Here is a 25,658-nt window from a genome sequence, read left to right as displayed (position 1 = left end):
CGGTATTAGCCGAGGCTTTGACACAATATTAATGCTAACGATATATAACAAGCGATTTCTTAAATATAAAAATAGTCCTAAGCTAAGCATATTATAATGTAATATAAACAATTAATTGTGGTTTGAGGATATGTCTCGCTAATATTTTCCACTTTTGTCGCATAAATTTTACTTTTTAAGTACCCCCAGAGAAAGTAGTCTAGGGGTGTAAGATCAGGGCTTCTTGCTGGTTATTCAATTTCACCTCTTCTGCCAATCCAACCCAGCCAGTTTTGATAAAAAATAGCATGTCTTCTTATTTCTGGTACTTCTGAATCTGATTTTCCCGCAAATACAGGTATCGGATGGCATTTACTCATATGGCACTTACCCATAATTCCACGGTATTGCTAATTCTAGCCTTTCAATGTTCTAGGTGTATCACCGACTTAGGAATCTGTCTGCAGTAAGTCTTTATATTTGTAAGTCACAATTTATAAATATAAGAATCAACACAAGTCCGAGCATCAAACCTTGAGGTATTCCGAAGTCAGTGTGAAGATTGTTTGAACAATATGTCTCCTTACAATGCAAGACTAGCGTCAAGCTTAACAGGGTCTTCTTTCCCCGCTAATTTTTCCAAGCCCGTTCCCTTGGCAGTGGTTTCGCTAGATAGTGGGTAGGGACAGTGGGAATCTCGTTAATCCATTTATACGCGTCACTAATTAGAGGACTAGGCATTTGGCTATCAAAATTCTTTATTAAATATATAAAAGAACATGTACACGATAAAAAGTGTTAACATACAGAGGGGAAAAGCCCAACAGCAGGTCCTACTAGCTATATAAAATTCATTTCCTAAGCTAGGCCCGACGTTATAAGAAGGTCTTAAAATAACATGAACAAGTGTATAGCGACAATAATTAGCTAAATACAACAATGAAACATGAATAAAATTAAATACAATGATAAAACTAGGTAAAATAATAAAAAAACAGCACTAAGTAAAAGACAGAACATCAAAACGCACTACATATAGATACTGGTTAAGAGTAGATGACCAATACTGCCAATCGGGGAGATTTTATTGTCTGATTGTTCGCGATTAATACCGCTGTCCAAAGCCTGATAAAAACCACAACAATTTTTAGGAAAGGGTATTTCCGGTGGTTGACGGGTCAAGGATGATCCAGCATGAATGCCGAAAGAACAATCGCTGTTATCCACCAAACAGTCACTCACCAGAGTCGGGAACTCCGGAGCTCTATGGATGGAAAGAGGGCGAGTGAGTAGACGCGGGATTCTTAAACGTGGCGGCGGCGGCCTCCGGGGTTTGTGCGTGTTCTCCATACACACAGCGAGAAAACGAGGAATGGATCGTGGAGCCTGATTTAAGGCAAGAGTGAACGCAAGATGATTTTAAGGAAGGCGGGATTTTAAGAGCTTCCTCAGTGGGGAAATTACAATTGGGCCAAAATCCTCTGGCTCCTAAGGTAACTGGAAGATAATGAAACTTCTTGCCCGGCCAGCGATGTTGTGCTGCCTCATTGAATCTTGTGTCCAACTCGTAGACAGCCTTTTGTTGCGCATGGGACTGAGCAATGGGAGAGAATGTTGCCTTCCCACCGCACCTGAATGTCGCAAATAACGAAGATGTTATCCTTGTTTATGACAAGGTCAGGTTTAAATAACGAAGAGCCGTCCGGATGCCGAACTTTAAGGGTTCGACTTCTACCCTCCAACCCTTGGAGCGGCAGTGCGCCGCTATTTTGCCAACAATTTTGTCGTGCCGGCGAATCCTTTCCCAATGAGTAACCGGGCCCTGTTGGAGAACGTGACCGATGGATTCAATTTTATTACAATCGGCACACATTTCCGGCGTTCAGGAAGATTGTATGGCCCGCTACAGGAAGGTTATTGCAGCGCAGTTGTACGGCTCGAATATAGTCTCGTCCAGTCCAGCCACTTAGTTTGTTGTCAATCCAACTTCTGCTGGCGACATCGTCAGCACAGTTTTCGACACCAACGAGAATTGGACATATCTCCCGGATATATCTATCAGCCTGACGTAGAACTCTGCCCGTGGTCCTGGTGTTTTGGAGGCCGTATAGAGTTTTGGGGATAAGGTAGGTTTTTACGAGCGCCAACTTTTGATCGGGCTTTAGAGGAGCCGAAATGAGATTCTGGAGCCAATTATTAATATTGGCAAGACTCGGCTTAAAGATCCCGGTCGCGCCAAACCTGGCCAAGATATTTAAAAGGATCGAGAGCTTAACGAACATTCTCCAATTCCGCTATTCAGATTGGTCAGGATTTCGTCGACCACGAGATTAAACGAAATAGGGCTCAAGGACTTTAAAGGGGCGGGTGGAGTTTTTGCCGACCTTAATGATAGTAGTGGCACAGTTTAAAGAACCCATAATGCACGTAATTAAGTGATTTGGAATACCGGAGCGTTTTAGGGCACAAGAGATAGAGCAATGCGACATCGTATCGAAGGCCTTGCGAAGGTCTATCGAGAGGACGTTTAGCAGTTTTCGAGCGGCAATTCTGCTGGAAATATAATGATCTAGAATCAGGGAGTTCGCCAGAGTGCCGTCAATATTGACGAAGCCTCGCTGGTTGACATCGAGGTTTGCCTTCTCCTTGATCCTAGCAGCTAGAATCCGATGATAAAGGCGTTGAATGGCCGAGGAAACCGTGATTGGGTGCCAGTTGTTCGGGTCCCGATGATCTCCACCTTTTGGGATCAGAGTAGTTCTTGTCCAATATGAAGGACTATGGGCTGTGAGTAGGAGACAATTATACAGGGCTGCTAAATTTGTTATCTGGGGTAGTTTTAACACGGCCAACCGAAACCGCATCGGGACCAGCTGTAGCCAGGTTTCCAAGACAACTTGGACTTGGCTATTTCCCCGGCAGTTATTGGATCTAGCAAGGACTGAGTCAAGGAGTGCTGATCTGTTATTGGTGCCTCGTCAGAGGGCCTTTCCAGAATACCAGAATAAAGCCTCTCGATTTCAGCCACCTCAGGATATTCGTGCTAGTAAATCCTTACCAGCAAATATGGACTCGCGCGCGCCTTTTGATAAAGATCCTGAGCCTTTTTAAAATGACTGGCTAGTGGACCAGTACCTGTAAATTTTTTCCCGTAATTTTCTAAGTCGAAGGCAATGAGGGAGGCAAAAGTCTCAGCGATCCAGTTCTCAACAGTGTTAGAAAAAGACTGGTCGCCAATATATAATAGCTAAATAAACACAATAAATTATTAAGTTCAGCTTAAAACTACTGCTTATTAAAATGCAAAAATTCGTGAAAGACTAAAGAGTAGTTTAGCTCATGTAAACATCACAGCTATGTAGTGTTAGTCTGATGATGATGAGTGAACTCATCGAAATGCATAACTCTTGACAAAAGATTGGCATTTTCATTTGTGAAGAAAAGTCTTCCCGCCTTTTCCAACCCGCTATATATTTGATTAGCCTTTTCGAGGCATTTCAAAATCTGCTATGGAGCTTAATATATCAATACCATAGGGATGGGACGTAAACAGTGCCACTCCCAGATGTAAGAGAGTTTATTACTTTTTTAATTCTCGTCGAAAACTGCATCGCATGGTATGAATTTTTTAAACTACAAACGGTGTGTGGGCCGCTTAAGATATGCAGATGTCGGTTGAGTCTACAGTGATCTATTAGATAACTTCGATCAGGTCTTCTATAATTCCTCTGTGCCGGGATAGCAGCCCCGCTGTCCTAGTTTTAGTTGGATTTGATGGTAAGTTCTTTGACCTGTCTACAACCGCTGTCGCCAAGATATGCGATAGGTGTCTCTTATTTAGTCGAAAGTAAGGGTCAGGGCTAACCGGCGGGAGAGCTGGTACAAGCCTGGTGAACTCGTTTGCCCGCTCATTGCCCTCCACTCCGCTGTGTCCAGGAAGCCAACACACTCGAACCGTCTTTCTTCTTTCCAACGTATTCAGCACATCTCTGCACACCTCTTGGACCAATTTGGAGCTGGTCCTGGATGCTTGGATGGTTTTTAACGCAGCCTGGCTGTCGGAATAAATGATTATTTTAGTCTCCGGACCATCTTTGACTTCTTCCCTGGTGGCCACCTCGAGAATGGCGAACACTTCGGCTTGAAAGACTGATGAATATCTTCCAAGCGAAAAAGCTTGTCCTCGATCGGTATTGCTACCATACACTCCAGTTCTTGACAGCCCTATGTAAGCCATTCTTGAATCGCCTGTGTACCACATTTGCAAATCCTTTCGAGGTCGAGCCTCTATGTTAGTCCTTTCTTCAGCATAACCTGGCTTTAAGCAGGAAACTCTCGGGATGCTTTACGCTGAGGAATGTTAGGGAGGAATTGAGCCACTGGTTAGAACTGTATATTTTTCTTCATTTGAGTAACAACTTCGTTTTGGTATATCGTTTTGGGTTGTGGCTATTAAAGGTTTTTTAAATATCCTCTTTACTATTTAAAAGAGGGCAGTTAGATTTATTAAAAATGTGCCCCAAAGAGAGTTCTGCAGAATGCACTTTGTGGGACTGAAGATTTTGACGTTACTTCTCTCTTCATTTTGGAAACATCTTCCCTTATTTTTAAAAATTGTATTAGGCTCCAACATCACTGCATGCGATTCCTCAATATCTAAATTTATTCTTAACGATTTGTAAGAGTACTTTGATGAAGAGGTTATTATTATCGAAAAGTTTTTAATCACTCGCCTTTGGTTTAAGAGCTATTAATTCTTTAAAGACTTTTAGAGGAATTTTAAAGAAGTCACTTTAATAATGTCTTATTAAAACTTGGATCTTTTTCTAAACATCTTTGAAGATATTGTGTAGTTTCTTGGCCTTCTTTCTGTGAATGAGGCTAGTTTTTTTATGTATGTTTTTTAATTAGTTTTATAGTTCACAATCTACCTATTATTTTTAATATGTTTATAACTTATGTTATTTGTTTTACTACTTTGTATATTTTATAATTTATATCTCACCTAATTTTATTGTGAAACGCATTAGTAAACTATTCATGCTTTGTTAACAAACATATATAATAAAAAAACGTTTTTTTTTGGCTTGACAAAAATTTATTGTTTAATAGCTGAGATTGTGTGATCTATCGTGTCTCAGCTAGGATTTTTAGAGTATTTTACTTTATGCTGATAAAATTTTTACTATGGTTAATTAATATTTTATGGCTGGCACTTTCATTCCTATACGTTCTCCCAATAAATTTAAAATTCTTCAACAAGTTTTTACCGTAATTTGTACGCTTAAAAGTTAACATATAAAAAAACCTAAATAATATTTCGAAATATTGTTGAAGTAATATGGTTAAATTAATATCTAACTTTTGGGTTTGGGTTTATTGCAGAAGGAGCAGATTTCGGAATGGGCAAATATGACCGGATTTTTATGTGCATTAGGCGGAGTGTGTCTACAGGCCAAAACAAAAGCTGCAGATGCTCAATCAGCTGCTGCTACCCGTCAAAGACCCCTTAAGACTCCACAGTGCCAACAATCTTCAGTATGCCATTCTGGCCATGGTACTCCTACTGGCAATCCTACGTCGGTTTCGGGATATTCCAGTTTGTCCTCTTTGGCAACACCGACTACAAGTTTAAGTGAAGTCAGCGGTACAACTAGAAAACCCGGTCCTATGATGGTGGGTACTCCAAAACTTCACCACCATCATGATATTGAAGGCAGTAATGTCGTGCAGTAAGTGTTTTTTAATGTTTTATACCGTGTTAGTTGTTGAATATCGTTAGTTCACTGCCAACCATTCTGCTGGCTTCCTCAGTGGGGTGAGAGTTTGCCGACGGATCTATTAAATTTACTAAGGATTCTGTTTTTATAGTTTTTCAAACGTAAACATGTACTTTTACCCATTTTTGAAGTGTTATGAACTACGCTGTATGTACTTACATCTAAGTTGTACATGATTGCCTATTTTTGGACAGTATTTGCTTTGTTTTTTTTATTATTATTTAATACATTATATTGATTTAGTTTTATTCTTTTACAACGCTCAATAATACAATTTCTACTTAAACGAATATATTCGTCATAAGTAAACTATAATTTTTAAACAGGTTTGTGGAACTACTTCTTCGTTTGTTGGTATGCAACAATGAAAAATTTGGACCCCAAATACAAAAGTGCGTCAAGGAACTCATTGGACATGAAATGGCACCGGCTCTCTACCCGATTCTATTTGAACAAATTAAAGTGATAGTGGACAAATTTTTTGATCAAGGTGGTCAGGTTATGGTATCAGATTTGAATACACAATTTGTAGAACATATTATAGTAATTTTAAAGAATATCTTACATTACTCTAAGAACGATGAACCTTCGGAACATCTCGGAGTGTGCAGTATTGAAGGAATGATGTTACAGATTGTTAAATATGTAAGACAACTGTCATCCGATACATCAGTCCATGTGTTGCACATTAAAACAAAGCTGTGTCAGTTAGTCGAAGTATTAATGACTAGAAGAGATGATCTATCATTTAGACAAGAGATGAAGTTTAGAAACAAGCTTGTGGAATACTTAACTGATTGGGTAATGGGTTCTAGCCATCAGATATCGCCACCAAGTGCAAATGATAATATTGTTATGACAAGGGAATTAGATCAATCTGCTATGCAAGCTGTCGCAGCCCTCTTAAGGGGACTTCCCCTCCAACCTGAGGAGTCTGACAGAGGAGATCTTATGGATGCAAAAAGCCAGTTATTTTTAAAGTATTTTACCCTCTTTAGGAATTTATTAAATGATTGCACTGGTCCTATGAATAATTCAGATGAATCTGACAACGATGAATGTAGACACCGCCTAAATTCCGATAATTTATCTAACTTGCGAAGTGCTACGATTCAAGCAATGTCGAATCTTTTATCAGCAAATATTGACAGCGGCCTAATGCATTCTATTGGTAGGTGTACTTATATTTATATTACGATAGTAGTATTAGTAATAGTAGTAGAAGTAGTGGTTTTAGAGTCTCGTCGCTTTACTAACTTCAGATCTTATGATTTTATTTTCAGACCTTGGCTACAATAAGGATCTTCAAACCAGAGCAGCATTTATAGAAGTCCTGACAAAGATTCTTCAGCAAGGAACGGAATTTGATACACTTGCAGAGACTGTATTAGCTGATAGATTTGAACAGCTAGTGCAACTGGTTACAATGATAAGCGATAAAGGAGAACTACCCATCGCTGTTGCTTTAGCCAATGTTGTTACCACTTCTCAAATGGATGAGCTAGCTAGAGTTTTTGTTACATTATTTGATGCTAAACATCTGCTATCTCCGCTATTGTGGAATATGTTTTATAGGGAAGTTGAAATTTCCGACTGCATGCAGACACTATTTCGAGGAAATTCCTTAGGAAGCAAAATTATGGCATTCTGCTTTAAAATTTATGGCGCTAGTTATTTACAAACATTGCTAGAACCTTTGATTCAGCCCCTGCTTGACGAGCCTTACCAGAGATTTGAGGTGGATCCAGCTCGTTTGGATTCGAATGAAGATATAGAAGAAAACCGACATAATCTAATTGCTTTAACGCAAAAGGTTTTTGACGCTATAATATGCTCTGCAGATAGGTTTCCACCTCAGCTACGCTCAATGTGCCACTGCCTTTATCAAGTTTTAAGTAAGCGATTTCCTCAGTTTCCACAGAACAATATAGGAGCGGTCGGAACTGTGATATTCTTAAGATTTATCAATCCTGCTATAGTTTCTCCTCATGAAATGGGTATTGTCAGTGATCAGATCCCAACAAATACAAGGCGAGGATTAATGTTGATGTCTAAAATTTTGCAAAATATTGCCAATCACGTCGAGTTTAGTAAGGAACAACATATGGTGCCATTTAACGATTTCTTAAAAAGCCATTTTGAGACTGGCCGAAGATTTTTTATTACTATTGCCTCGGATTGTGAAACCGTAGACCAGGCGTCACATTCAATGTCATTTATATCTGACTCTAACGTTTTGGCTCTTCATAGACTCTTGTGGAATCATCAGGAAAAGATTGGGGATTATCTGTCAAGCAGTAGAGATCATAGATCTGTTGGAAGACGACCTTTTGACAAGATGGCTACCTTATTGGCTTACCTCGGACCACCTGAACATAAAACTTTTGATTCGCAGTAAGTTGTCATAAACTCTAGTGTTACAGGTTATATCTAATTGATGAAGGCTTTTATATTCTAGCTTGCTTTTTACTACCAATCCTAGGTGGCGTAGTCTAGATATGTCATCCACGAATTTTGAAGATTTGATGACCAGGCATAACATTGACGAGAAAGAAGAATTTAAATCAATAAAGTCATTAAATATATTTTACCAAGCCGGAACCAGCAAAGCCGGTTTTCCAGTTTTTTATTACATTGCTAGGAGATTTAAGTAATACAACAGCAGTTTTTTACAGCTTATTTTATTATGTTGCAACTTTTTAGGATGGGAGAAACTAACGGCGACTTGCTTATCTATCATGTTATTTTAACTTTAAAACCTTTTTGTCATTCCCCGTTTGAGCTGGTGATCGATTTTACGCGAACCGGCTCTGAGAATAGGTTTAGGATTGAGTGCTTACAAGGGTGGTTTTGCGTTATACCAGATGTAGCAATAGAAAATATTCATGCCGCCTATATTTATAATTGTAACAGTTGGGTCCGTGAATATACTAAATATCACGATCGAATACTATACCCCTTAAAGGTACCCTTTAGATACTACTTTTTAAATGGTGATGACTAAAAATGAATATATACCGATATAAAAACAATATTTTATGTTAAAACAGTGCGTATTACATAAGTTATATTTGGACAATACTTTACAAACTTCTATATACAGTGCCGGCCATAACTGGAGAAACTTTTTTTTTTAATTATGCACCATATTGAACATATTTTAACATCTATAAACCTAACCAAATAAAATAAAAAATCATGCTATAATTCACACTATTGTACAGAAAATTTAAAAAGAAACATAAATACTTTGTGGTATAACCTGTATTCCTTATAACTTTGTCTAACTTTTCTCTCCTGGCGATTGACTACCAGCAAAGCCATTAATACAGCAACTTTTCTCTTTAGGTGCTCCCACAAGTTCTCAATAGAGCTCAGGTCCGGACGTTGAGTTGGCCACTTCAAAATACAAATTTGTTGAGAGGTAAAGAAATTTTTTACAATTTTGGACTTCGGATCGTTGAAATGTCCAAATTAACAGTAAATTATCTTCAGCATATGGGTGCATATTATTATTTCTTAAAGGTGGTAGACAATGGTACAGTGAAAACATCTTGTCGGACTTGCATTGTCTTATTTATTTATTGTAACACGACGTTTCGGTTGGTAAGTATCTCCAACCGTTATCAAGTGTAAACAGTTTACACTTGATAACGGTTGGAGATACTTACCAACCGAAACGTCGTGTTACAATAAATAAATAAGACAATGCAAGTCCGACAAGATGTTTTCATTATTTCTTAAGATGTTTAAATAATATTGGACAGTCATGATGCCTTTTATCTTCACTAGTGGGCTAACACCTTTTCCAGAAAAATATACCATGGCATTACCATCTCCATGTTTTATTGTGGGCTTACTGTACTTAGGGTTATATCTTTAATTTATTAGACGTCTAACCCATGTCATACCATCCGATCCGAATTAATTAAATTTACATTCATGTGATCATAAGATTTTTTCCATTCATTATATAAGTCCAGTCTAAATGCTCTTTTGCAAAACTCAAACGCGCTTGTTTATTTTTCATTAAAATTTAAGGTGTTTTCACTGGTCTTGGCTCTTCAGTTTTCATCGCATCTTCGAATAGATGGAACTGAGAGAGATAGGGTTGGATCAGCTTTTTTATATCTTCAGCGAAAGGAAATGAATTTTTTATAGAACATCTTTCAATGAGCTTATCAGTTCCAAATGTAGTTATTTTAGGTCTACCTGGCTTCTGAATAATAGCAGTAGTGCCTCTAGTTATCACTTGTTCAATTCCGGCGTTGTACTTCTCAATTATAAGTTCTTTTATTTTAACTATTAAATTTACTCCTCGAGGCATTCTGGTAAACAATTGAGCTTTTCAAAAATTAAAAACGAGCTGGTCCGTAGCCGATCGAGAGTTCTAGCCGTGACACTGGTTTCGTGGCGTCAAAATTGAAGCCGAGATTTGGTGGCGCACGCCGTACAGTGGAACGACTAAGTGGAGATACCGCGGGACCTAATATTTTACATTTTACAAGATAATATATTTTTTTATTATTACGTATTTTTAGTTATATGATAAATGTTTTAAATATTTTTTATTATTTATTTTATTGGAAAAATATACATAAACGGTGTTTCAAATTCGTCTACCCTCAAAATACGAAAATGGATAATTTACCCCAAAGTTGCAAGTCGAAAATTTGAATGATTCCAAAGATAATCAAAAAAAAAACAAAAAAAAAATTAAAAATCCATTTTAATTTTTTCTGAGCTTAAACAGTAGCACAGTAATGAGAAATTTGCACAGCTCTATCTCCCACAAGATACATACATACGAGTACATATTAATATTATTTTTAATTGTTTTAGAGTATTTACTTTAAATGGTTGGATAAGGTTAAAAACGAGGAATAAATTAATTATTATTCACTAAATGCTATAAATTGGTTTTATTTTATCTAATACATAATGGTATATATTTCGAATCAACGCAAAATATGTGCCCCAGCGCGGAATTTTTGCCATCGCGATGCGGTCGTCGCCTCGCATGATTTCGGATTCTGTTGTGAGGTATCGATGGAAGCGGGGATAAGTGTCCAGGCTAGAACTATCGATCGGCTACGGTTGGTCTGAACAAAAACTATTGAGTTAATAACGTGTGTACAAAAAGTTTCTCTATTTATGTCCTCATGGAAAAAAAAAAGATTTTGCGTTAATTACTCACATTCCTTAAAGATAAAAATCTGTTTTTTTTGTATGTAATTATTGCTCACGCTAAGATGAACATTTTTAGTACATAGTCGCTCAAAAATATTGAAAACCTCATAAGATTAGAAAGGTCTCCATTTTTGGCCGGCACTGTACATCATTATTATCTACAATTTATGGAACTTTTTAATAAATCAATTATACGAGACAGTTCATAAAGTAAGGGCGGTTTGCCCAAAGTAAAATATATACTTACTTGGAAACAATTTTTTGGCACTATTAGTTAGCTAGCTACAAACCTACTTTACGTCTCTACATAATCGCCGTTCATTTCTAAGAGCTTTTCGTACCGCTGCACCAGTTTTTCTAACCCCTTTGCATAGAAGCTCGCCGCCTGACAGTTGAACCAGTTGATGACAACGACATTCTTGAGTTCCTCTTCGATTTTAACATGTTATCCACCTAGCCATTGTTCTTTTTTCAATCAGGTAATATGATATGATGTAATCGTCAATCATTGTCAAACTTCTCCTTTACTCATAACTTTAGGTAAATAAACTAGGCATAACTCCCGCTGAATTTTAGCAGCGGATGATTCATCCAGGTGGCTAGATCAACCATTATCGTGGACATTGTTCTTTACATGCACCAGACGATTTTAAAACAAAATAACACAGTAACCAGATGACTTTTAAAACAAAACAAATGCTGCTTTGCAATGAACCAATGGGTGGCGCTGCCGGAGTAAACTGCATTCTGAAACGCCAATATTTAAATACTAGCAAACGGCCCTTGCTTTATGAATACGATTCCCGAAAACATACATGATAGATTGTATATTTTTTGTTATACAGGCATATACTTTTATTCTGTTAGATTTTAAATCCAAATCAAATATGACTATATATTTTTCTGATTGTACTCCTGACTGTGTGTGCGTAAATCCTGCTGCTTATCTAGATTAATACATTGTATTAACTACTTTCTGTTACTTTTTCTAACATTTTTTAAACGATTCAATTGCCAATTATACTCACAAATTACTTCTTTTATTCTATAATAATTTAAATATCTTATAATGCAATAAAAAAATAGATTAATAGTGATCCATTTTAGAGCATAACAAATCACTGATTTAAGAGTATCTTAGTGTAATACGATACTAATTAAAAAAAAAAAGCATTTCGGACTAAAATAACAGCATAAATGAAATTCCTTTGCCCTATTTTTAGGGTAACCGTAAAATAGTATTTCTGGATCATCCCTCAAAAATTAATGACTACATTGAAACAGACCAGCAGAAGTTACCAGGAGCTACTCTCAGTCTGGATGAGGATCTTAAAGTATTTCATAATGCTCTTAAGTTATCACACAAAGATACAAAAGTGGCAATAAAAGTTGGACCGACTGCGATTCAAATAACTTCAGCAGAAAGAACAAAAGTTCTCGCACATTCGGTCTTTCTAAATGATGTTTACTATGCATCTGAGATAGAGGAAGTCTGTTTGGTTGATGATAACCAATTTACTCTGACGATAGCCAATGAGAGTGGCCCTTTAAGTTTTATTCACAATGATTGTGATGCTATTGTACAAGCCATTATTCACATTCGAAATAGATGGGAACTTAGTCAGCCTGTAAGTATTTGCATTTTTGTACTGATTGCCTTTAAATATTGGCACATCTGGTATACTCGCAAAATTTTCATTGTAAGTACATCAAACCTAAACCAATTTTCTTAGTAGGTTTGTAATTAAACCGATTTTATTTACACATATGGCATCGTGTCGTGATTTTTGTTTGAAATATTTTGCATCGTCACATCAGAAAAAGTAGGCCGATAACTAGCCGAGTATCCTGGTGCGGATTATTTCTAAACTTGTTTGTACTAGATCTGTTGTACATTCTCATAATATTTTTTTTTATTCATGTATCTTTTTCACGTTGATTTCCCAACCTACGTTTCCACTTTCTCGTTAAATTTTAAATAGACCTGTTAAGCGGCTAGAAATCCACAGCGATTTAGTAAAGAGTTCTGTATCCGAGGTGACTCATTTTTAATGCCATATCGGTAAATTTCCAGCTCGCATTTTATATCTAGGCAAAAATTAATTGTTATTGAATAATAAGTTTTCTAGTTTTATCAGTTTGAACTTTTTAGGACACGCTGACAGTTCACCAAAAAATTAGACCCAAAGATGTTCCAGGAACTCTATTGAATATGGCACTTTTAAACTTAGGAGTCCACGACCCTATGTTACGTACGGCTGCCTACAATCTACTTTGTGCTTTAACTGCAACTTTTGATCTTAAAATTGAAGGACAACTATTGGAAACTCAGGGACTATGTATTCCGTCGAACAACACTTTATTCATTAAATCAATTTCCGAAAAATTAGCTACCAATGAGCCCCATTTAACATTAGAATTTCTTGAAGAATGTATCCAAGGGTTCAGGGCATCAAGCATCGAATTAAAACACTTGTGCTTAGAGTATATGACTCCGTGGTTGCCAAATTTAGTAAAATTTAGTAAGCCTATGGACGATTATAAAAGATACAAAAAGGTTGGCGAGATCTTGAAAAAACTTATAGTGCTTACAATAGAGGAAACCGAAATGTACCCTTCTGTACAAGCCAAAATTTGGGGTACTTTAGGTCAGGTTCCAGACTTAATAGATATAATATTAGATACTTTCTTAAATTGCTCTGCTAGTGACGGCCATAGTCCACTGATGGTTGAAGTACTTGCAGATACAACAGTAGCGCTGGCATCGGCTAACATACAGCTTGTTGCCAAAAAGACCATTGCCAGATTTTTTAAGGTTATTCGAAATCTGACTACTTTGCAAATCGAGGTAAGATATAGCCGATAGGTTTTAATTTATGTTTAATATATAATAAAATTAGAAATTACTCCGGTAATTTATTTTTGTCGATAAGTTCGACTTAACATATGATTCGATATACGATATTTCAGAATTAATTTCATCCGAATTTTATTAAAAAAAAATGCGAACTTTCTTTCAAACATCGTTGATATTGATATCAATATCCCAAACTAACACCAATAATTAATGTGATATGGAGATGCTAATTTCACTGATCCCACCAGCATGTGACAATAGCTTGCTGTAATATATTATACAGTAATCTGCGGATCTTGTTAAATTTAATTTTTAAGAGTCTCGATCATTTTAAATAACACTAAAAAACGCCTTTTTTAATATTTTTTAATATAAAATAAGAAATATGCATTTTATTTCATTATTAAGGAAAAAATTCAATAAAATTAAGTTTTTTTTAATACTTCGAATAAAAAATATTTTTTTTTATAAAACTTACTAATTTATACATAAATAACAATACAATCTTACTCACTAATTGAACCAAAATAGGTAATACTATGGTTGCTGTGTTTTTGAAATTTGCGCTACGGATTGCTGAGGATTAAATTTATAGTAATGACCTTAAACTTTGCTGGATGTTTTCGATGAGCCATCATATTCTCTAATGATCAAAAGTATATAGAAAAACAAACATATTTGCGTATAATATTTTGGAAACCTATGAATATATTTATTTATAATTTACAAGTTGTAAATGCTAATAAAGATAAAAATTTAATATTAAATATTAAGTATTGGCCATATACTAACAATAAACAAGAATATTATTAAAAAATATGTACATTTTTCTTGGGCGAAAAGTATACCTATAGACAATATTCATATCCGCAACGTTTTACTTCAATGTGATTTAAAACTCTTTGTTTGATTACATTTAAAGTAACGTTTAAGCTATTTCTGAAGTATTTGTAATGATACCGCGTGGTTTACAAATTTCTTTTGAAATGAAAATAAAAATTATTGAGTTGCTTCAAATGGGTCACCAACAAATTGACATTGTAAAATATTTAAAACACAAAGCCGTTTGAGCAATTATTAATAAATATAAGAGAAAAGGACGACCAAGAAAACTTAACCGGGAGCGATTCTACTCACCAAACGAATTTTCTCAAAAGATTCATTTAAGACCAATAGAAATAAAAAGGAAATTCTGGCATATATGCACGCCGCCTAAGAAAAAAATTCTCTCTCCATGAAGAAGTAGATGACCTGTTTGGAATTTCCCATCGACATCTTTATTGGCCTGTAAAGTGATTAGAAATGAGTATGTTTTAGCGACGAATTCAAATCTATATATATAAAAGAGTTTGTCCTGACTGACTGACTCGTCATCGCAGAGCCCAAACTACAATAGCTTGAAACGTGAAATTTTGCCAACGGGTTCCTTTTATAGTGTAGGCACCGGATAAGAACAGATTTTTCGATTGCACCGATAAGAGGTAAAAAATGGGAAAATTGTTACCCGTGACCTCGAGAACTAAGGGTTAATAAAAGCTTCGGAGTTTGAACGGAGACTGCCCGCACCAACGAGTCGCAGGCATCAACTTAAGAAAAAAAAAATTAACTGCAACAATGTTTTTTTTATAATGTAGGCCCCGGATACGAACGAACTTTTTGAAATTCCACCGATAAGGAGTGTTAGCGATATGATAAATATCGCATAGCGGCATAAAACTGATTAATAAATACGATTGAAAAGTGCCTCTGTATTATTTATACTTTGGTAGACATAACAACAAGGCGGGTCCATGCGAGACTGATATACCCGAGAGGTGACTCGACTCAGTCTTACCGCTCGCTCTGCATCTAACGAATCATTTTTAAGATTATTTGTGTCTTGGTTTTATTATAATTATATTATATTAATCGCGCCCCTTGACCTCAAGAAAAACGGCGTGGCAATTGTGGGTTGCATGTACCATCAATGAGGCGAGGCTTCGGATTTTATTTTTGTGTATTGTGGGTTGCATTTACTATTATTGGAGGCCTTCTTCGACTTTTCTTTTATTTTCACGCGAGCAAGGCCGCGGGCATTCAGATTGTAAAATTCAATTTGTAAAAAATTGAATCCACAATACATATTATCCATACTAAAACGTGGATCTGTCTGGGGTTGTTATTCGGGGTTTGGAGTCGGACCTTTGCATATATTATATATAGATTTCTACACGTCAATATAGAACAAACACTCAGCAATACTCCAGAACAGTTCGATTTCTGGGAATCACATTAGATTCCAAACTCTCCCAGTATGATCACGCACACTTCAGAAATAAGAAGGTAAGCTGCGCGCGTAAGAGCCGGAGGAGGGCTTTCGACAACACCTGGGGTCTTTCTCCTAAGATCCTTTACTACTTATATTCATCTATGGTCAAACCTGTTCTCATATACGGGGCTATCGTTTGGTGGCTATGTATGGAGAAAGCAAAAATTCGGGCTCAATTGGAGAGTCAACGCCTTGCATAACTGAGCAACTCTTGAGCCTTCCACCCCTGAACCTTGTGGTGGAATTTAAAGCAATGAGCATAGGCTACATATCCTTGGTGAACTACGGGCTGTCTCGCACGCTACTGTCTTCCAGACTAAACTTTTAACCATACCAATACAGGCGTATCAATCTGTGCGGACTATTGCGGCCGAAAAGCTGAACTCCCAGCTCGTACTAAAGTGCATAGAGGTCCCGGAGGAACTCGTGAAGGTGGGCTGCACGGTTCAGCTTATCTGGGTGCCTGGCCAATTAGGCTATGCTAAAAATACGAATTTTCTTGCTAGACTGGGATCACCAGATATCTACTGCGCTTAAAAGCTAAATTCAGCTAGTGTTGAGAGGTGGATGAAACTACACATAGTGCACTACACATTATAGGCAATCATGCCCAGCAATCATGCGCGCTAGGTTCAAATATTTGGGTAACACCGACAGCGTACCAAGCGACTTTAAGTCCTTCAAACCAGAGAGCCTTATGGGTTTTTCCAAGGCTATTGTCTTCTGGTAACACTCATGTGGTACGACGGATCCATTAGGAGACTTATGTCCATGACAGCCTCCTTGAGTTTGCTTGGGACGACAAAATTGCACATCAAAATTTATCATCCTTAAGAACATAATGCTACCCTATATGGAGGATAGCATTGTACATACCACTAAAATAAATGTTCCAATAAGATAATGACACGAAACACACCTCTAAGGTGGAGATTTTTTTAGAGATGAACAGTGTGAACAACTCTGACCTCAATCTCATTGAGAATATGTAGGCACATTTGGATATTTCAGCATTTAAAGAACAGACTATATCAGCATCAATATGATTGTAGAGTCATAAATATGAACAAAAAAGATAAGACCGCTTTAGCACAACATCACTTTTCCACAGGGCATAACTTCAATTTTGATGATGTTAGCATAGTTGATAGAGAGAGGCACTATCTTAAACGCAATATCAGTGAAATGATACACATCCAATTACATAATTCTGTTAATCACCGAACCGATACTCAGGGCTTATGTACACAATATAATCACATCTTAAAGCGGTATAAATCCAAACTGTCACTGACTTAGAAGGTGCCATTATTTACTATAATTACTATACGTACTACTTATTTATTGTGAATCATTCTGTGACATAAGCCAATTTTAGTTTTTTTATGCTGTGTGTTTTTTTTTTTTTTTTTTGGTTTCACTTAGTGGTTGTGCTGCGTATTTTAATGTATAACGATTGTATCTGTGGTGTATGTATGATGGAGATGTCACTGGGTTTTAATTGTTACGTAAACCTCTAATGTAAATTTGGTAAGTCGTCTTAATTTTAACTTTTATGCTTTAGTCTCCGTTTATTTGTGTTTTTGTTTGGGTGGTTTCTTAACTATTGTATTAATAACTATTGCTTTCACTATTATGTACCAATTGTATCTTTTTCAGCCTTGAAAAAGACGTAAATAAACGTACCTAAACTAAACGTATAAAATAACGATCCCGGTCAACCAATCTGCTTTTGGCTTGGTAACCTTTCTAATTTTTAGTGGTGCATGTTTATCGAATAATTGGATAATAAAAGAATAAAGAATAATTATTTTTTCATATATATCTTCTGTACGAACAATTGCAAGCCAATCTAGATAAGATAGATCATTCTTAAAATGTAAGGGGTTAAAATTACTAAAGCAGCTAAAGTCTATGATCGGAAATAGTATCAGCATTCAAAGTTCCCACATAGTTTAGTTTTAAGAGCTTGGGAATAAAAATTGGATCAATTAAAGTACATGACTTGCCCGCAATTCGTGTAGGTTCCATTAAGTACCTGTACCAAATCGTATTTATCCAAACATGTTAAAACCGGGTTAGGTATTTTAAGAAAATCAATATTAAAATCTCCACTGCAGATAATGGTGCTACAGATGTAAGAAAACATATTATCCATATCGTTAAGAAAGTCAAGTATTTAGGAGTTTGGTGGTCTATAATACGTGGCAATACAATAAGCTTTATTACATAATTCAAACTTAAAAAATAAGTATTTTACGCTTTCACTGATCGGAAAATCGAAATTTATCTCTGATATCGGAAGGGAACTTCTTACGTACGCGAGCAGACCACCGCCTCTTCCGTGCAAACGATCCTTACGAATGATACTAAAACCAGGAACATCAAAAATAGCTGACGGGATCCCTGAATGTAACCAAGTTTCTGTTAACTACATCAAAGTTATGTTGTAAGACCAAAGTACAAAATTCATTAAAACCTGTGAAAATAGATCTAATATTTAAATGTGCTATTTTCATGAAACCATAAAATAACAATTAACATAAAATAATGACATAAAGTAATAGAGTTGAAGAATAAAGCATTCAGTAATAATAAAATTAAAGACTCGCTCACCAATTACATTGAGTTAAAAAATATAAAATCAAAATGATAATATTTTTAATAGTCAAGATGCAAGAAAAATATATGCACAGACTTTAAAATATGCACATTCATTAAAACAGTAAAACTAGATCTCAGTAGAACAGCGAATAATCAAAATACAATGAGGAAAAATACCTTACATTTATTTTATGCTATCTTCTTTGATGTTTGAAACTGATGTGGCTCGCGTGCGATACGAAGCCTGTCGTTTTTTACTTTTTTCCGTTGGAGTACTGGGACTAGAGACCTGTGGCAGCTTTCGTTTCCTATCGAACTTCGTTAGCGTTGTTAATTTACTTTTGTCTTTGTTTTTCCCGGCTTCTTTAACTGGGACGGATAGAATAGGAGATTTAGGGCACTGCTCGCCAACAGAGAAAGCACGTAAGTTTTCGACAGGATCTTGTGTTGACCCTTCAGCTTTAATAAAGTCCTCGTAAGTAAGATTAGCACCACCTACAATTAGGGAATTTTCCTTTAAATAGGCTTGCCGACCTTGAGCCCTTGCCTCTTTCAGTTTCAAAATTCTGCGATCAGTTCTTTATTCCAGCGTAAGATCCTCGTTCAGGAGGATATTTGTACCCTTGAGAGATTGACGTTTCTTTAAGCACTCGTTTCTCTTGATGCCAAAGACAAATACTAAAAGCAATGGTCTAGATTTACCCAACTCCTTCTTTTCAAGGCGAAAACAGACAAATAATTAAATGTCAATCCAACTTCTAGTTTATTGTTGACAATATCTATGACTTTTTGAACTGGGTCGTCGTTTCCTCTCTCAGGTAGCCCGTTGATGATACGATTTTTATTTTTAAATAATTTTTCCACTGTAAGCAAGCGACTCCTTAAAATAGCGATTTCATTCTCCAAGGTCTGCACCTTGTTTTCCAGGGTTGAAATTTGCTTGCCGACCTTTTCTTTTAGAATATTTAAGTCTGATTGGATCCTATCGACATTTGAGCTAATGTTAATGTTAACGTTAACGTTATTTATTTAACTGTATAAATCCTGTAATGTACATACTACGTTTATCTAAGGAGAACTCAGATGACTTGGCAACGCTGCAGTTTATAGTCGTTATGCTCTTTTCTGATATGAATAAAGAAATTGGAGAAATGTTTGACGTGTAATAGAATAAACCATTAGTTATTCGTTCTATCATATCTTAGTAGTACTGACATAAAGTGGTATATATATATTAACCACGTGTGAAAATATTTGATCTAACTGTTCAAATCACAAAACACTGATTGTGAGTTATTACAAATTAAGGATTTAATAAAAATTTGTCAGAGCTAATAAGTTAGTTTGTTTACTTGTCACAAGCAACGTTCTTTTACAACCAATTTTCTACATTTCTTATTACATTTATCATCGAAGATAAGGAAAAAAAATAAATTTTGTTTATAATTCATTGTTTGGTCAAAGTTTTGGTCTTTTGCATCAATACAATAATAAAAATTTTGTTCAAAATGTCCCCGGATATTATAAATCATTTCTGGTTCACAACATTCATCAATGATGCGATGGCGTTAGTCATTTATTGACTCTGGCTTTTGCTTTTTAAGTGACCCCATACAAAAATCTTAGGGTTTTAAGTTATGTGATCTTGCGGGCCACTATTCCTTGTGCTGTTTGGTGCTCTTCTTGGACCGATTTATCTACCAGGATACGTCCGATTTAAATTTTGTCGAATAGCAAGGGTACAACGCGGAGGTGCACCATCTTGTTGAAATCTTAACTCTTGGGCAATGTCATTATTATTATATTCTATCGTTTCTCGCAGGATAGATCAAATCTTCTTATAATTGTAGATACAGTTCTTCATTAAGATTTTCTTAGATAAAAAAAGGACCATATATAATAAACAATCGCGATAAATTCCAACTCAGACGTTTAATGACTCAGGATGTTGAGCGAGAACCTCGTGGACTAGATGTGGATTTTCATCAGACCAGTATCGAACATTCTGACGGTTAACAGTTCCGTTTAGAAAACACGAAAACACTCCAAACACTAAATTTGGATTATTTATTTTCTGTTCAGTCATAATTTCGCAAAATTCGAAATATCCTTCAAAATCATTTTCGTTCAATTGTTGTACAAGTTTTTAGAGGTGAAATTTATGTATTTTTAATATTCTGCGAATGCTCGTATTAAATATGCCACGCGCTAAAGGTAACTGCCTGGTGCTTAATGTAGGGTCCATATTAACGTGGCCGAAAACAGCAATTTCTATAGGTTCGTTCCAATTATCCATCGATTTAAAGCGATTGGTTTTCGGTTTGACTGATCCTGTTTTACTAAAGTTTTCCACTAGCTTAATTATGTATTTTCGGTGAACAGGTTTATCTGGATTCGTTTCATTAAATATCTGAGCTGCAACATTAGCACATCTACCATTTTCGTAATACAGATGAATCAGCGATACCTTTTCTGTAGTTTAACAAACCATTTTAGAATGAAATAAAATTTCGAAATACTAGTCACAAACACTTCAGAATACTAAATTAATATAAATATACTGTACTATACTTGGAGTTTCTAAGGAAGAAAAAAAACGTAAATTTGTAAACAAACAGCGTTCCACAGCAGAAAAAAACTAGTACCTATTACTTTTTTTAATGATAAAGTTAGAATTTACAGTTTTAAGCAATAAATCTACACTTCATTTTATGTTGGTTGACGTTGTATATGTTGTTAAAAGAGAATTGATGACCATTAAAGTTAAATTGAGATATTAAATGAAGTTCGTCGAAAAGACTTCTTTGATATAAAAATTAACGGGTCTTGATATTTTTTCAAGAAGCAATAAATCGTTTAATAAAGAGAATTTTTTTTTTAAATAACTGCATACAATTTTAAAAAAAGATGCATTGAAAGGAGAATTCAATTACCTTTCAAATAAGGTACCACTTAATAGGTTGGAGCTTACCCATGTTCGAAAATAAAAATCGACGGGTCCGACAGTTTTTTTTTAACAAGCGGTACATGAAATATTAGCCTTGTTTTATTTTGATTCACCCACCCTGTAAACGGTAGGGTGTCTATTTGAAAAACTAGGAACAGATTTTAGCAAAGTACCATCTAATTTTTTCATTATTTTTTTTCCAGATTCCAGAGGGGATACCACCTATTACAGCCCTTGAAAGCAATCCAATGTGGGAGGATTTGACCGTTTTAGCAAGATATCTTTTAATGCTCTCATTCAATAATTGCCTTGACGTTGTGCGACACCTGCCATATCTTTTTCATGCCGCCACCATTTTAGTATGTTCCGGATCAATAAATATGAGAGCTGCTACTCATGGCTTAATTATGAATATAATACATTCATTATGTACTTGCACTAAACCACGATTTTCTGACGAAGTTCAAAAATTTCTCCGTGTTTCGTTAGATGAGTTTTCTCTTCCAAAATATTATGTATTATTTGGAATAAGCAAAGTTAAAAATGCTGCAGTAACAGCTTTTAAGCTAGGAATTAAACATCTAGATACGCGAATAGTATCTTGTGGTGGCGGAACCCAGTGTCACCACCAAACATGCGGTCAGCCTTGTCAAACAGTTAATACAACACCTACCGCTCCAGCTGGTCATGGTGATAAAGATAAGCTTTCATCAAACGCGGTTATGCAAGAACGAGAGCGGGTATCTCTTGGTTCGCTAGAAGTTATCACAGACGCACTTCTAGAAATTCTTGAAGCTTGCATGAGGCAAGTAGAAGATTGCGATTGGTTAAGTCAATGGACTATTTTAGCGAAAAGTTTGGCCTATTGTTATAACCCTGCTCTACAACCCAGAGCTTTAATAGTTTTTGGATGCATTTCTAAAAATGCTAATGATTGTGAAATAGTTCAGATTATGCGAACCATGATTAAGGCACTAGAATCTTGGAATGACATAATTCTTTTAGAGGCTGCTATTATGTGCTTGACTAGGTTGCAACCAGTATTATGTTCCGATTCTCCAATTCACAAATCCATATTTTGGGTGGCTGTTTCAGTCCTGCAGCTAAACGAAACAAATTTGTATGCTGTAGGATTAGCTCTTTTGGAACAAAATCTGCATACACTCGATTCTCAAGGAACATTTGAAGATACCGTAAGTTTTTGTTCAAAGATTTACTTATTTGAATATAAATTAATTTGCATTGTGAAGAACAAAAATAGTTTCTCAAAAAAATCATAAATATTTTGATTGCTGTTTTTTTTTACTTTTGACTACATGCAGTATCGGACAAAATTAGAGCAACTTTTTGAATAATTGAGTTTAAGTTACATGTTATGGTATATATGTTTTAAATTAATTAGTAAGTAAAGTTTAAATGAAACACACCTAAAATATGATAAAATTTACATGTGATTTCTAATACAATCCTATTTATATTATTAAAATAACTAAAATAAAGATTTTTCGTCACGACAAAATTAGGCAACTTGATATTGTTTCCAAATTAATCTGTACATACAGAACTACAGAAAACAATATTTTATCCAGTACCCATTGTTCCTAATGGCTTCATCGCATTTTTTCGGCATTGAAGCTATCAGATTGTTTATTACGTCTTCATCTATGGAATTCTACGTTAAACGGACTTCTTCAAACAAATGATCGGCATTATGTATTTGTGATCGACGAACACGTTTTTCCACTATTTCCCATAGATTTCCTATGGAATTTAGGTCTAGCGATTGCGGTGGCCACTTTAAAACACATTTAATTTTTGCGTCGTTGTCATGTTGGAAGGTGAATTTTAAAAGCATTTCCCATTCGGCATAAGGCATCATTATGTTTTCCAATATACAGGGTGTCCCGAAATTACATCGCAATATTTTACCAGCCGCATCTTTGTCTAAAAATAATACAAAAAGTCCATATACAGTATGGTTCAAAAGTGCATTGTTTTTAAGTTACAGGGTGTTTTATGAATCATGTCAAAGATGGTTTTTTGTTAATATATCCGGAACGCCTAGTTGTAATCTTTTGAAATTTTCAACATTTACTATTGGTTTTATTAAAAACTGATATTGCAACCATTTTTGCCAAAATGTATACAGGGTCGTGTAAAATAAGTGGTCGGTAAAGTTTAAATTGTTAAAACTTTTTTTCTAGCAACTCCGTGATAATTTTGGTATTAGAATTGAAAAGAACAAACATTTTTACATAAAAAAGGTGCTCTTGCCTAATTTCGATAGGAGCTTCCGTTTTCGAAAAAATCAATTATTAATAAATCATGAATTGGTATTTCAAAAAGTAACTACAAATAACATCTTGTGAAATAATAGTTGGCTGTGTTTGTTGACAATTAGTTTATTTGTTAAATTTTGTTTAAAGTTTTGTTGACATTTCACATTTTTTAAATTTGCTTTGGCAAAGTAAATTAGTTCTTTTTTGTGATTCATTTTTCAAAAATTATGGATAGATTTACAAATCAAGAGAAAAAAAAAATGAAAGCTCTAAGTCTCGGTCTAGTTACGTAGGTCTCTTTGAGATAATGGACGAGTTCTTTCAATTACAAATCAAGAGTTAGCTGACAGGCATTTTGTTTATGGTTTGTGTAATGGCAGTTCTTTAACGGCTGTCCGTGAGTATCGCCGAAGATTTTCCCTAAGACATGTTCCAGATCGTCAAGTTTTTATAAACACTCACCGAAATGTATTCAATAACGGAAGTTTTCAAAGAGCTCGTGGACAAGGCAGACCACAAGAAGATTATAATTTAGAAAATGTTTTAAAATTTTTTGAAGAAAATCCGGGGGCAAGTATAAGAAATGTGTCAAGAGCCACACATATCCCTCGCTCTATAGTAAGTAATTAAAAAAAATTAGTTATTGTTACGATAGTAATTTAATTTTTATTAGATTGAAAGAATGCTAAGATCCCAAGGGTTACATCCGTTTCATTACCAGCGGGTCCAAGATTTTTGAGTTAACTGCATTTAACATGCATAATATGCATTTTTGGGCAGATCAAAATCCAAGAGCCATAAGGCGTAGTAATTTTCAAAGAAGGTTTTCGGTAAATTTGTGGGCGGGATTAATCGGGGACCAACTTATTGGCCTGATAGAATTACCCAATCGGCTAACTTCGGAGAATTATCTTCATATGCTGGAAAATAATCTTGTGGAGCTTCTGGAAGAAGTTCCTCTTATCTTACGCCAAAACATGATTTTTCAACAAGACCTGCTCATTTTGGTCGCAATGTGCGTGAGTGGATGAATAACCATTTTTCTGAACGTTGGACGGTCGAGGTGGTCCTATAAATTGGCCTTCTCGATCTCCAGATCTAACTTCGTATATGCCGTGGAGATAAATACCCGTGAACAACTGATGTAAAGGATTAATTGGGCTGTTAATGAAATAAAGAGAAATCCATTTTTGGTTTTAAGGGCTACTCGCGCAATAACGCGTAGGGCAAGATTGTGTCTTCAGCAAAATGGAAACCACTTTGAACATTTATTGTAATTTGTGCTTTTTTGTTTGGTGTTTTTGTGTTTTTTTTTACGTAATAAATTAATTGTTCCTTTTTTTTACCTATTCAATTACATTAAAAAAAAAACAATTGAACTCGAAAAACAATTTATAGTATTTGTGATAGTCTTAGGTCATGTTTATCCCCAACGGATTTTTAAGATGCTTTTTAATTTTATTAACTGTTAACAAACTACCGGTACTGTAACCAAAATAACTTACGCGTTCTCTTTGCAAAACATATACATCTAATTTTTTCGAAAACGGAAGCTCCTATCGAAATTAGACAAGAGCACCTTTTTTATGTAAAAATGTTTGTTCTTTTCATTTCTAATACCAAAATTATCACAGAGTTGCTAGAAAAAAAGTTTTAACAATTTAAACTTTACCGACCACTTATTTTACACGACCCTGTATACATTTTGGTAAAA

General features: G+C 35.5%; 1 protein-coding gene across 1 annotated transcript in view; it reads left to right on the top strand.

Moving 5' to 3' along the window:
- Positions 1 to 25,658, top strand: part of LOC126749128 (neurofibromin) — a 91,604-nt gene that overhangs the window by 32,519 nt on the left and 33,427 nt on the right. Inside the window, 8 exon segments of the mRNA XM_050458775.1 lie at positions 5,365 to 5,711; positions 6,086 to 6,930; positions 7,043 to 8,153; positions 8,218 to 8,409; positions 8,463 to 8,724; positions 12,173 to 12,577; positions 13,102 to 13,797; positions 21,869 to 22,858. Coding sequence (XP_050314732.1) covers positions 5,365 to 5,711; positions 6,086 to 6,930; positions 7,043 to 8,153; positions 8,218 to 8,409; positions 8,463 to 8,724; positions 12,173 to 12,577; positions 13,102 to 13,797; positions 21,869 to 22,858 — 4,848 coding nt within the window.

The sequence above is a fragment of the Anthonomus grandis genome, chromosome 22, assembly GCF_022605725.1.
Source record: "Anthonomus grandis grandis chromosome 22, icAntGran1.3, whole genome shotgun sequence".
Classification (NCBI taxonomy): Eukaryota; Metazoa; Arthropoda; class Insecta; order Coleoptera; family Curculionidae; genus Anthonomus; species Anthonomus grandis.
The sequence above is the reverse complement of the archived record's forward strand: the minus strand, read 5'-3'. Positions and strand labels throughout refer to the sequence as shown.